Source organism: Camelus bactrianus, chromosome 13 (genome assembly GCF_048773025.1).
Source record: "Camelus bactrianus isolate YW-2024 breed Bactrian camel chromosome 13, ASM4877302v1, whole genome shotgun sequence".
NCBI lineage: Eukaryota > Metazoa > Chordata > Mammalia > Artiodactyla > Camelidae > Camelus > Camelus bactrianus.
In genome coordinates, this window is record NC_133551.1 from 61,256,362 (window position 1) to 61,269,744 (window position 13,383).

The 13,383-nt window shown below is 43.1% G+C and overlaps 1 protein-coding gene across 5 annotated transcripts in view; it reads right to left on the minus strand.

Moving 5' to 3' along the window:
• Window positions 1-9,142, minus strand: part of DHDDS (dehydrodolichyl diphosphate synthase subunit) — a 28,046-nt gene extending 18,904 nt beyond the window's left edge. For 2 of the 5 annotated variants that reach the window (XM_045511423.2, XM_010948015.3), the window contains exons 1-6: window positions 8,999-9,142; window positions 8,387-8,502; window positions 6,545-6,661; window positions 4,023-4,165; window positions 1,165-1,281; window positions 228-329 (exon numbers count right to left, since the gene is read on the minus strand). In XM_045511423.2, the coding sequence (XP_045367379.1) occupies window positions 228-329; window positions 1,165-1,281; window positions 4,023-4,165; window positions 6,545-6,661; window positions 8,387-8,449 (542 nt within the window). In that variant the 5' untranslated portion in view covers window positions 8,450-8,502; window positions 8,999-9,142. The other 3 variants (XM_045511420.2, XM_045511422.2, XM_045511421.2) reach the window with 3 other exon arrangements.
• Between the last annotated feature and the right edge of the window lie 4,241 nt (window positions 9,143-13,383).

Here is a 13,383-nt window from a genome sequence, read left to right on the forward strand (position 1 = left end):
TTTTTCTGGGGCTTCTCGGTGAGTGGTGAATGCAGAGAAATTCCGAAGCAGGCTACAGCCATTCCGAGGCACTAAGTGTGGGGGACCCCCCACACACACACACACAAATCTTTCCACATTCATTCCTGATTTGACTTCTGGCCCAAGTACAGGACTTAGAAGGGATTTTATGGTTTGGAGCATGCTCGTTTCCGCTATCAGTTACCATGCTGAACAACTGTGGATACCTGGGATCCAGCAGGCCTTGCTCTACTCCCCAGGCCATCTCTCTGACAGCATTGCTGATCTCATGGCGGGATGTGTATGCAAAGCAGACATTCAGGAAACACCTGAGAAGGGAAGAACAGAATAATTTACCAAAGGGGGACAGGGACTAACAAGTGAGTCAATGATTACAGAGCACCCCTTCTGTGGCAGAACAAACACACACCAAATGTTAATCATGGATATCTCTGAAAGGTGAGATTATGAATTTTTTACGTTTTCCAAGTTTTCTTGGAAAAAAAAATATTAGTTTTGTAATAAGAAAAATACTAATTGACCCTTATTACCCTCCTAATCCTCTTCCCTTCTGCTAACACCCAGCTTTCAGAGGTTGTGAACTCACTGTGAATTAGCACATGCAAAGGAGAACAGGAAAGAAATTTGATGTGGAACAAATCTACTGCCAAATGTACATTATATGCCTAAGCCACCTATAATGAAGTTTGGATTATTGAATTCTGTTCCCCTTTGCATCTGCACATCTTCCCAAGGTCATCCCAACCACTGGTTAAAGGAGTGGGACAGAAAAATAATTCCTTTAAGGATCTGTCTTCAGAGACAGGGATAAAGTCTGCTGCATTCCCACTCCATCTTCTGTCAATTACAAAAAAAAATACACACATATATTTATATATTAAAATACACATGTTTGGGGGAGTAGGCACATAAAGCAGAAAGATGAGAAACTGTATGTGTGAGTATATACACATGTAACATGGTATTGCAGAGCCATCTCTGGTCTGCCCTGCAGATGGAGGAGAAAGTCTCTAAGCATTCAAAACCACCTTTTCATTACTTCTTACACCAAATGCAGACCAAGGAAAGCCCAGGAAGTCTTCCTAAAGCTGGCAGGGAGTCAAAGATTGATACAGGTCCCTGAGGGGAAATCTGAAAACTTACTTGTTATAGTTCTTGGTGGCCTGCACAGCCTGTGCAATCAGCTCCTGAAGATCCAAGGGCAACAAATGCAGATCACCCAGGACCCGGATACATACCCCATGCTTCTGCAGTTTCTCCCTGATCAGGGCAGAAAGGAGGCAGGGTTGGGAGATGGGACAGAGCGCCTGCTGAGCTGGAGAGAGCAAGGTGCTTAGATGATACTCAACTACCAGTTTTTGAGTGTTTTCCTGTGTGTCAGGCACTATTCTACATGTATTATTTCACTGCACACCCTCAACAACTCTGAAAGGAGTTTCCTACATTCCCTTTTCTATAGTAAGAAACTGAGACTCCAACAGAATAGTCAGATAGGTATTGCCCAAGGTCATACAGCCATCAAGTGCTGTGTAAGGACTGAAACCCAGGTCTGTCTGATTTGAGAACCTAAACTCTTTACTACATATTACACAACCTTGTGTGTCCTTGTTGCCAAGTTGCTTTTTCATATTCTGTACTACGTTTGTCCCATCTTGACAGGTGAATAAACTCCTCAAGGGCAGGAGTTATATTATTGGTTACTTTTGTACTCAGACAGCTGGTGAGTAGAAAGCCAGAAACTGAACCTAGGGAGTCTGGTTCCATGGCCTGTCTTTTTAATTCAACATTACACTGCCTCCATGTAATAATTCTCAAACTCTGCTCAGTGACCATGAACTCACTGTTACCCAGCCAGCTTCCCTCACCTGGGAATGCTATGGAGAAACTGAACGACTAATGTTTTGAAAATGGGAGCTTCATAACAAGAAGTATACTGTGGGGCAGGGGCATCTGGCAGGTCCTAGAGAACCCTGATCCAGAGCTGAAGGCTGCACTCGCAGCCCATCCACACTATAACCCTCAACCACAAGGGTGAAGCAAGATCTAATCATCAGGTCTGAGAGTCTACTGGAGTTATAGTAGACAAACGGATACTCTAATCAAGGCAACATTTGAATGAGAACACCCAGTTTCAAGCCCTAGTGCCACTGCTTACTAGCTGACCTTGAATACTCACTTAGCCTCTCTGGGCCTCAGTTCCTCTTACCTTGTAACTGGGAGTGATAACCATCCCTGCCATGCTATCCTCACTGGCTTGTGTTAAGTGAGACAAAGTACATGAAAGTGTTTATTTTAGACATCAGGCGCAGGACTTGAGTGAGGTCTATAGAGAAGGAGCTTCAAAAACCCTGGAGAGGAGCCAGGAGACCTGGGTTCACAGCCTGACTCGGCCACTAGCTTGCTGTGTGACCATGGGCAAGTCTTTCTCTTCTCTTCACCAGGGTTAGTTTTCCAATGGATGAAACCGAACTAGGTCAGTGGTTTTCCAAACTTCATCTAGCCAAACAACTCTTTCTTCAAACCAAATCTTAAACAGAAACCCAATATATAAAACAGATAAATGCAAACCAGCACTGTACACCCTATTCCCTCTGGGTTCTTTGCATGACCATTCCTCAGAACTCTGGGGTTCTGTGGCACATTGTTGGAAAACCACCACTAAAGTTTCTTCTCACTCTGTCCAGGACTTCATAACCTAAGAACATTTTCTCTACTACTGACTTGATTAGAACAATCTCAGTAGCACCTCTGTTGCCATGCATTTTGATTGTTCAGGGACTGTAAGATTGCCTCCTGCCTCTTGGAGTACAGCATAGTAGACACCAGCTCAGCTCTAGAGTCAGAAAGATCCTGTCTGTCTGACAGCTGTGTGACCCAGGATACACACCTAAACTTCTCTAGTTTTTACTTTCCTCCTCTCTACAATTGGGATAATAATATTTTTCTCACAGGATATTGTGAATGTTAAATGAGAATACATGTTAGGCTCAGGGCCTGGCACATAGTATAAGCACTTAACAAAGGTAAAATTAGTGTGAAGTACAGAAGAATTTGAATATGTGGAATGTGCCCCCATTATGTCCATCCCCGACCCCTTGAGTGTGAACTCTGAGCCACACAGGAGGGAGTAATGTCTGTGGCCCATAGTCTCATCATCCTAATATGGACAGAGAGAAGACTGGCTACGCTTCCCTGACCCTGACCCACACAGGGACAGAAATAACAGAACTAGTCTAGGCCCAGCTCTGCTAGAGTTCTAAGATCTCTGTTCTCTCATCTTCCTGATCCTGGCATGGGAGGAGCTGGGCAGAGAATGGTTGTAATGAAGACTTTGGGGCAGTCCTGACTCAAGAAGATTCCATACTTTGAAGCAAACAATTTCCATCAAACTTCCCCTATCCTCGTTCTGGCTTTGTACCTTAAGTTAAGCTTAAACTTAGTAACAGCTAAGATTCGTCCCCATCAAGACCTCTTATGCATCATTCTGTCCCTTCCAAGTGAATATGCAGGGAAGCACAGTAGATTTTTAGGGATGACTGCAGAGCAGAAAATGAGTTTTTCGAAGTTTCTCTTGCTCTATTCCTCTGGTCACAGTTTACTGGTCCTAGGGTAGAAATCTGATCTAAGGTGGGCCAATTAAGGGTTTTAGTTCATTCTGGTTTGGGCTGCTCTCTTGAAGGAGACAAAGCTAGTCCACAGAGAGAAGTAAATGTATGAGGAGGCTCCACCTAATTGATTTCAGTTCCTGGCTTCAGTTTTGCCTGAGGCTGGCTGTACTTGTCCTTGAATTCTGTGAAATACTTCTATATTCTCAAACAAATGCCCCCTTAAAAAAAAAGAAAGAAAAATGAAAAGAAAAACTAGCTTGCCATATTTGCCACTGAAGAGGTCTGACTAACAGTAGAAGGGGTTAGAGTCCCTTAAATGAACCTCAGAGAAGTGAGTTAGGGTAAGGCTGGAGGTGGTGGAAGAACACGCTCGCCCCTCTGACAGCATCTTACTGTTCTTCCATCAAGCGGCTGAACTTCTGCCGGGCCAGATCCATTAGCCCGTCTACCTCACTCTTGGAGCGTTTGAAGTTCTCAATGCTGAACGCGTAGACCGTCACCTCTAGGACGCCCAGGTTCAAACACCAACGCAGAGTCTGAGAAGGGAGAAGGCAAGGAGCTAGGGTATAAGCAAGAGCAAGAAGGGGAACGGGAGATGCCTCAGCCCCAATTCAGTGAGAGACAGACTTTTCTCCTCCCCAAAATGGGTAAAGCTAGGATAATACCAATACTTCTGTCAGAATAATGAAACAAATAAGCAAAAAGCCACCACTTGAGAAACTGAATAATGTGGACTTAATGAGTACTACCATGCTGATACTGTTGTGGTTTTACTAGAAAGAACTCTTCACAGAGAGAGTAAAGATCTAGGTCATAGTCCCTGACTCTATCATGCACTTGCTATGTGACTACAGGCATATCATTTAACCTCAGGGCCTAAGTCTCCTTATCTGTAAAAATGGGATCACAATCCATCCCTCAGAAGGTGGCTAAAGAACAATATAAAAACACAAGGTATTATTACTCACAGCATAACATCATTATTCCAGTAGACTGAAAGACCAATGAGTTATAAGAATAAAAGCAACAATTGCATAGCTGTGCAGTATTTAAGTCTGTAAAGGGTCACATATATTATTTCATTTAATTCTTCAGACAACCTCTTGAGAAAGGCATTATTGTTTTCATGCCTACTTTATAGATGATAAAACTGAGGCTCAGAAAGCTAAAGAAATGTGTCAAAAGTTCACAGCTTTACTTTATGGATCCATTATATGAAGTTCTAGAACAGCAAAAACTCATCTATAGTGACAAAAATCAGAACAGTGGTTGTCTGGAGAGGGGAAGAGATAGGACAGGGTTTGACTGGGAAGGGGAACAGAGGAACTTTCTAGACAGATGGAAATGTAACTGTCAAAACCCAAAATCTGTGCATTCCCCTGTATGATATTATACCTCAATGAAAAAAGAAGTGAAACTCAAACTCAAACTTGGTTCTCTGGTACTGGTCTAATCCAGTATCACTAAAGGTAGAGAACAAACTAGAGCTGAAAATAACTGTTGAGATGGGGAGCCTGGAGGATAAAGGTTGGGGATAGAAGACATTCAAACAGAACTGAAGAAACAAAGCTGAAGAGCTGCCTTTCTAATCCCTTAGCAGATAGACACCCCAAACAATTCATTGCCACCTTAGGAAAATAACCAGTGAGAACCTGACACTCGAATAGGCTTGGGCCCTGCAGATCTTACCAGGCAGCCAACTTGGAGGATACATCTGGGTTGGAACCCACCACTGACTTCAGTCAGTACATATGCTAAAATAACAATAGCTTTAATTTTTTGAGTACTTCCTTTATGACAGGTCTTGTGCCACATACTTTTCCTTGTGCCATCTTGTTTAATCTTCATATAATCTCCCCATTTTACAGAGGAAGAAACTGAGGCAAAGGAAAGGTATGTCATTTGCAGCAGGTCATAGAGCCAGGAAATGGTAGAACAGGGGTGTCAATGAGCTCTGAATGACTATAGAGCTTAAGCACTAGGCAAAACCTGCCTCTTATTAATGAAAGAGAAAGTGAAGTCAACAAAACTAAAGACCTCCATAGAGTGAAGGAGAGAACCCTACAGCCACTCACTCAAGGCAAAAAAGATCACTGTCCTGGATTCAGGCCGTGCTCTTATGCCAGGAAGCTGAGATCTGTGGGCTACAGATTGTATTTCCATTCTTGTTAAAGTTAGTTTCACGAAGATTGACATATTTCACTGTTACTGTTAAATTTAATGTTCCCCGATTTGCAGTGTGTATTGAAACCATAGAATGTTGATGACCTTTGCTTGGAGTGATGACCTGGTTTATGTGGCACTTTTCTTAGTTTAAGAAGTAAAGGCCTGTGTCCTGAGAAATGCCTCAGCCTCAGGATGGGTCGTCACCCTCTACCATTGCTCTCAAAATGGCACATTCAAGAATTAATTCTAAAATAGTACCACTTATAATGTCCAACAATAGCGGAGCAGCTAAACAAACTATGCCAGATCCTCAGGACCTAATATTCTACAACCATTAAAACATAGTTGAAAAGGCTATGTATCAACCTAGAAAAATGCTTGCCAAAATGTCAAGTAAAAATAAGGTTATCAAAGCTCTAGATGTAATTTTATAAATGTTAAGTGATGTTCAACATATAAGGACTGGGATGAGGCACAGAAAAACATAAACTGTTGATTACAGTGGTAAGAGAAGACAATTTTGTTCTTACTTCTAATCTTTTGTGATGATTCACTGGATGACTCAATTTTTTGTTAATGTTGACATCAAACCAATAGCTAGCAAACAAGCAATAAAACAGATAAACAACCATTAAAAAAAAAACCCCAAAAACAACACTCTCAAACCTCAGCAAATACAGGGCCTGGTTTTCTAGCTATAATCCAATTCTCCACAGACCATTCACCGGGGGTTCTCCTGCCCAACCTACCTCAGCGAGTTTGTTGAAGCCCTGTGAGTGGCCCTCCTGCCGTTCTACTTGGCACTTCTTGGCATAGCGACGGTTCCCATCCATTATAAATGCAATGTGTTTGGGCATTGGGCCTGCCTGTGAAGTAAGAAGACAAACGAACATATCACATGCTCTTCAGGGAGAAAGGGAGACAATACCCCAAGCTTATAGGCTTGACCTATATGATAAAAGCCCTGAGGAAGGGAATTGGGTATTTTGCACTTCTAGCTCAATATATAGTTATTAAGCACTTTTATTTGTTTTTATTTATATGTTTATTGAGCACTTACTACATGTCAAGTACTATGCTGAGCTTTTTACATTTCATCTTAGATTTTTATCATACAAAGATTAATATTATTTTCATTTTTACAGGTGAAAAAACTGAGGCTCAGAGAGGTCAAGTGACTTGCATAAGTCACATAGCCAAGGAGAGGCAAAGTGGGGATTCAAACTGAGGTCTGTATTCCTTCAGAGCTCACCTCTTAAGCATATCACCTTAACTACCACCTTGGTTTCATTAGCCTCCAAATGGAAGGCACAGGAAGGATAATGATGGGTGTAGTCAAATGTAGAGGACATCCTTTACATAAAAGAAGCATCCATTCCTCAGTTTTATCCAAGTCCTGCCACACAGGGATAAGGGCCTAATGTTGCTGGATCCTCTTACTTTACAAGACAAGCCAGTCAGGATTTTTATAAAAATTCAAGTGTCAGGAGCCATTTCAAAACAAACAAAAAAGACATTTTGGGGCAAACAAAACTTATCTGGCTTAGAGCAGCATTTTGTTGTGTATCATAGCAAAACCACTCCTTAGCCTATTTTCTGTCAACTTGAGGGGCTCTTCATAGACCGCTTCCCCCGCTCCTCTCTAACATTTTCTATTTTTGTCCCCTATACGTAGACATTAAAAAAAAAAAATTCTAGTCAAGTCATGCAGCTTGTTCTTCCCAACACACGATGCAGTGGTTCCCTGAGATTATTTCCATTTCCTGGCCTGCCTGAGATTACTTGGCATTTATGTGTGAGTGAGTGAGTGAGTGAGTGTGAGTGTGTGTGTGTGTGTGTGTGTGTGTGTGTGTGTGTGTGTACAAGACTTACTGACTCATAAATTTACTGCTACCCGCTGCTTGACAGCCTGTGGCTGAAAAATAAAACCAAGCTGACTGGCTCCAATCTCAAACCTTTCATAAACAGGATATAACATTGTTGTCATTCCTAGAGAAAAAGCTGAAGGAAGAGCTGGGGAACCAGAGGGAGTGTAGTAAACAGAGTGACTGTAGTCTTCAAATGGTTGAAAGACAGCCCCAGTAATAGTAATTAAGAACTGCTAGACACTGTGCTGAGTGCTTTCTATGTAGTTTCACTTAACCCTCAAAACTACCATGTAAAGTCACATGGTTAATAAATGATAGGATAGGACTTTCATTCATGTTTGCCTCCAAAACCAAATTCTTAACCATTATGCTCTACTGCCACATTAAAGATGAATTATTTTATCTAAACTTAGAGGACAGTACTAAGAATAATAGATCAAAGTTCTAGGGAAACAAATTTCAGTTCTCTATAAAGAAGATCTAACAGTCTATGCTGCCTAATGATATTAGGAGGTTCTGGGCTTCCTGAAAATTTAAGAGTTAGAACAATAATCTGCCAGAAATGCAGACCTGAAATTTACCTGCAATTCTATGACTCTTTGATTCCACTGCTAAAGTTTATCACAAATCCGTAAACATCATAGGTTACTCAATCTTAATAACAGGTTTTGACAGATTACCCAACTGACCCAAGGCAAACTGGTGCTGTGGGTCACTGCTCACCTTTATGATGTTGGCACAGAACCGCTCCCAAAATGACAACTCTCCTTCCTTGATCCATGACATAGTTCTTTCCCCAGCAGAAGAAGCACAGGACAATTAGACACCAGCCAGGCAACCTTGTATAAACAAGAAAGAGAATTAGAGGTCACCAGGGCCTGCAAACGATGGCTGACTTGCAGAGATTCACCAAAACTGTAGGGAGCAGCCAGCATTCGAATCCAAAGACAATGGTCTAAGCCTCTAGTCTTTCACTTCCCATAGTTTATAAGCCAATGGGATCTTTAGGGCAGAGGCCATGCCTTGGTTCTGCTTACTTGGTGGACCCCGCTCCCACCCCCTTTCCCTCAGTATATGCAATGCCTTTTTCTGAACATCTAAGCTGGCTTCCTGCCATATCGTAGTGCCTACATCCTGATCCTTCACCGCTTCTTCCTTCTCTATCTTCACCCATTTCGGCGCTCCGGGTCACTAACCCCTTCAGTTGTCGCACCCGTTACCTCCTACCTCAGAGGTCTCTCAATTATTTACTCCCTCACTTGTCTCTTCCACTGTCCCCTTTGTCTCTCTCACAGCTGCCGCTAGCTCAGTCATCTCTCTCCTCCTGGTTCACACCTTGAACCCAGCACCTTGACAGGCTCCTCCAGCACCTTCCAACCGCTCCAGTGCGCCGACACTTCTTCACGACGTGGCGCTGGAAGAACACGTCATCGTTGGGCGCCGTGACACGCCCCCTCACCAAATGGGCAGGGCCGGGTTTGCGCCTGCGCGCTCAGAGGGTGGCGCGCCAGAGTGGCGCAAGCATTCTGGGCGGTTCGCTTTCCCGGGTTGGGGCGGGGCGGAGAAGAGACCAAGGGGAAAGCATGTGACTGGGTGTGGCGGGCGTCAGGGCTCTGGGCCACGTGCTGGGGACCCGGCAGGGGAAGGCGGTGTCCAGACCACCTGGGAGAGCCAAGAAGTCTGTAGACCGTCAGGCGTGTTAGGTTACAGGGCAAGAGTTCGGGGAACCCCTCAGAAATGCAGGGATTTCTCTCAGCTGCTGGTGGCAGTTTAGGAGTGTTGAGAAAAGGGGTAGGGGGGCGTCTCCTAGCCAGAAGGCCGAAGAACTGGCTTTAGCACTCTGGAGCAAGTCTTAAAAATTCTGGTTTTATACTGTTTTGTTTTATTTAGAGGATTTAATCGTTAGCTAATTTCTTAGCCCTAGTCAGTCTCACAGAGGCATTTAATATCAGTATTTTGTGTTGATTTAAAGCACTCAAGATTTTAGGATTTGCATTCTCAGGACATACCCAAAGAACTCAAAAGGGTTAAGGCCAGAAAGAACTCTTAAGAATGACTTCTAAAATATCAGGAAGACCTGACAGAAAAATCAGAGGCATTCGTTCTGTACCAGACCTTTAAGGAAAAGGGTTGTAGGAATTTGAGTCGCAAAAGAAATTGGGAGTTTAGTTTTCTCAACATTAAGAAATATAATTGCCATTTTCAAAGAACCTTCTTGTAGTTTCTTACTTTGGGTTGCAGCCTCATCAAGGAAACAAGGCAAAGAAGAGATACTGCTGTGGTGACCCGCAATTCATTGGGTTTTCCACTTTCTGATGAAAGGGCTACTTTTAACAGAGTAAACCGTCAGAGAAAGCCCTCTGGAGGTGAGTAACCCACCCACGAATAGCCTTAAGCTTTTCCATCCTTTCTGCTTTGCATCTGGGTAAGTTTCTGCCTAGCTGATAACTTCAATTTTGCAGGAAAACCATTTACTGAAGCCCAGTATTAGTTTGCTACTTTTAGCAGCTTCCTTGGTCAGCTTTGACTTTTAGTATGAAGTCCTTGGAATGATGTATGAAACTTGGCCTTGTTCTGTTAATGTTTCGTTGCCCCTTGTGTAACAATTGGTATGCCTCCAATTAAGTCTTTTTTAAACCCTCCTTCCCTTAGGGGGAGCTAGGTGTTTAAAAATACAATGAATGTTCATTAGAAGGCTAGCAAACTTGGGTTCAAACAAAATGTTAACATGTGTTTATAGCTAGTCAGTGTACCTCCACTGGCCTCAATTTCCCCAGTTCCACATATTTCCTTCCCTGGGTTGCTGCACGGGGTTAATTAATTAAGATTTGTAAAGAGCTTTGAAGAGCAGGGGACAAAGTATTATTAGGGTCTCATGCCCCAAACTATGGCCCCATCCTTTCATCCCAGCCAGTGGCACAGGCAACCCCATTCTTATGCATGCCAAGCCTTTAATCCCCTCTTGAATGTGGCAGCTTCCAAGGAAAGGACAAGAGGCCTTAACTAGAAACAAAAATCCACTGTAATGAGGTACTAAAAGAACTAAACTTTCAAAATTCACTCCTGACAAAATGGCTGAATAGGAAACTTAATGGTTCTTCTGTAACTTCTGAGTCCCAATCCAAGAAGGTGGGAATAATGGGGGGAGGAGAGCACCCTAAATATCAAACAAGGAGATGACAGTTTCAGTACCAATGTCTTTATTCATTGTATTTTCCCAGGGAAAGAGAAGGGAAGGGGAAAAGGGTCAGCATATGTGTTACAAAATGATAGCAAATGGGAAAGGAAGTACCTGGCACAGCAAAATCAACCATCAAATAAACACTCCCCAGATGGGGTCGCCAAAGCCCAGGGGGCTTAGTCTCCCACAGTTCAGGAATGAGGGGAATGGGCGAGGGAAAGAACAGACAGGTATATGCTTTCCTACCCTCCCTCCCTCCCCATAAATTTAAGATTTCACACAAAGCTTTGGTTTCTAGCAGTAAACATGGAGTTACATTCGTCCGTCTCCTATTAAACAATCTTGTGGCCACTTTGACATAAGTTTCTTGCACCTGCATAAAAGTTCCTGAGTGACTTGGATATACATTCATCTTCCCTTTCTTGGTCTCCCGACCCCACTTTCTACATGGAAAGCCCCCTCACTGCTTCTCTCTACCCTAGGATTAGAGATTAAAGTAGGTTTAATCCATTCTAAAGACAGCAGTATGTTTGTTTGGCATGAATCACATCAAGGAACGGTCTTGACTCAGAAGATTGGGAACAAGGGATGGACAGTTTTTAGCTTCTTCAGGATTTTTGCACAGATCATTCAAGAATTGCAGACACCCCACAAATTAAATGTATAGGCATATGGGCAATTTTCTGGGGGATGTGGTGAAGGGGGAAATAGAGGAAGGGGTAGGAATCTAATTTTTAGGACAGGAGATCTTGTTCAAAAGAGGAAATAGAGGAAGGGGAACACAAAAGAAAGTGTGCTTCAAGACCCCTACTTCAAGAAGAGGGGCCCCCAAGCTTATGTTTCAGATCTTTTTGCCTGGTGCAGAACCTTTTGTCAAAGATGCTTTGGCTATTTTTCTCAATATAAAAAGAAGTTTGTAAACAATAAAACCCCAAAGAACATGGAGAAGACCACATATTATATTTACACAAACTAGGCCACCTAGCAATCACCAAATCAGCTACTTGTGAAGTCCTACAAAGCCCAGACAAATACAATAACTAGGAGGGGGCAGCAATTGGGGGAGACAAGAACCCAGGATCAGACACACATCACCCAATGCGTTCTATTGCATTTGCCCCGTTACAACACAGTGAGGTAGGTTTGCAGTGATCTCACAGCATGTAAACGAAACCCCCTTTTCTCCTTTAGTTACCATGACACTAATCATCGCTGCAGCAGGGCAGAACACTGGCTCTGGGAATCACAAAGAAGCCATCACTGATGGTCTCTGTGGAAGCCAAAGAGGAAAAGCCCAAAATTGTTAAAGGTTAAGGATTTTGTCTTTGCTTCATATATCCATCCCTGGGCAGCTCAAGATGGGTACAGAGGTACCGTTCTTAAAACCTATCCTTACCAACTCACATTTTTTTCCCCCAAAACACACACATACACCCTGTTGTGCATGGTAGGCCTAGCCCAATCCAGTGAAGGATGGATCTGGTATGTAAATTGAGTAACATGCCGTGGGATTAGAGGTCTGGAACAGGAATCTTTTATCACATATACAGATGACCTTTGCCTAATCTTGGCTTCCCCTCTCTGCACCTTTTACTTGGCCTAGCCTCTCCTAACCTCTGTGCATCACGTTTTCCTGTTCAGACCAATTTCCAATCTTTCAGTACAAGGAGACCAAATCATGAGGCAACCCAGTTAAAACTTAGTCTCCCATGAAACATTGAAGATGGAGGGGTTTCAAGAGGACACTATGGCAGAAAAGCCAGCTCTAATTGGCAAAATGAGGTAGTTCAATAGGCTATACACTCCATATAGTTGTTCTCTCTGGTGATACAGCAACAAAAAATATCCTGCTGTGCAGACCCGGAGCTGCTGCCAACTTATCCCTGAGATTGCTCACGTACCTGAGAACACAGTGCAGGAATGAGGGCCTTAGATTAAAATACACAAAAATACAAAACCAGAATATTTATATTACGAAAAAAAGTTAAAATGCACAAGATACGTCATTCGCACACAACTAGTGCAGTTGGCATCCTGGAGAAAGTGGGACCCAAGGTATAGTCATCCAAGGGAGCAAATAAATAAAATTGTATTGGCCCAGAATGGGGTGGGAGTGAGCTTTGAAGCAGCAGGTCTGCAGCTGTTACCTCAACCACCCCTTTTGCCTATCATCACAACCCACTGCTTGGGACAGTTCTCAGCACGCCATCCGAAGAGTGGGTTATGAAGAGACAAAATGTGGAAAACCCTGCCTTACCCCTGAGATATTCCCTCCCACAGAATGTAGTGGCTTGTGGGCTGGGTCCATCAATCTTGTCTCATGCTGAATCTTTTCACTCTGGCATGGGAAATATTATTCCATATCCTTCTTTAAGAGTGAAACAACTTCCCTATATCCAGGCTGCTTTCAAAAGCTGGAGATTCTTGGGGTGGAGACTCAGATAACTATCATGCAGGGAGGGGTTACCCCTAAAGCCCTCACATGCATTTGGATAGAGCATAATTGGAGTTCCTTTGCCTCACCCCTTCCCCCCACCAA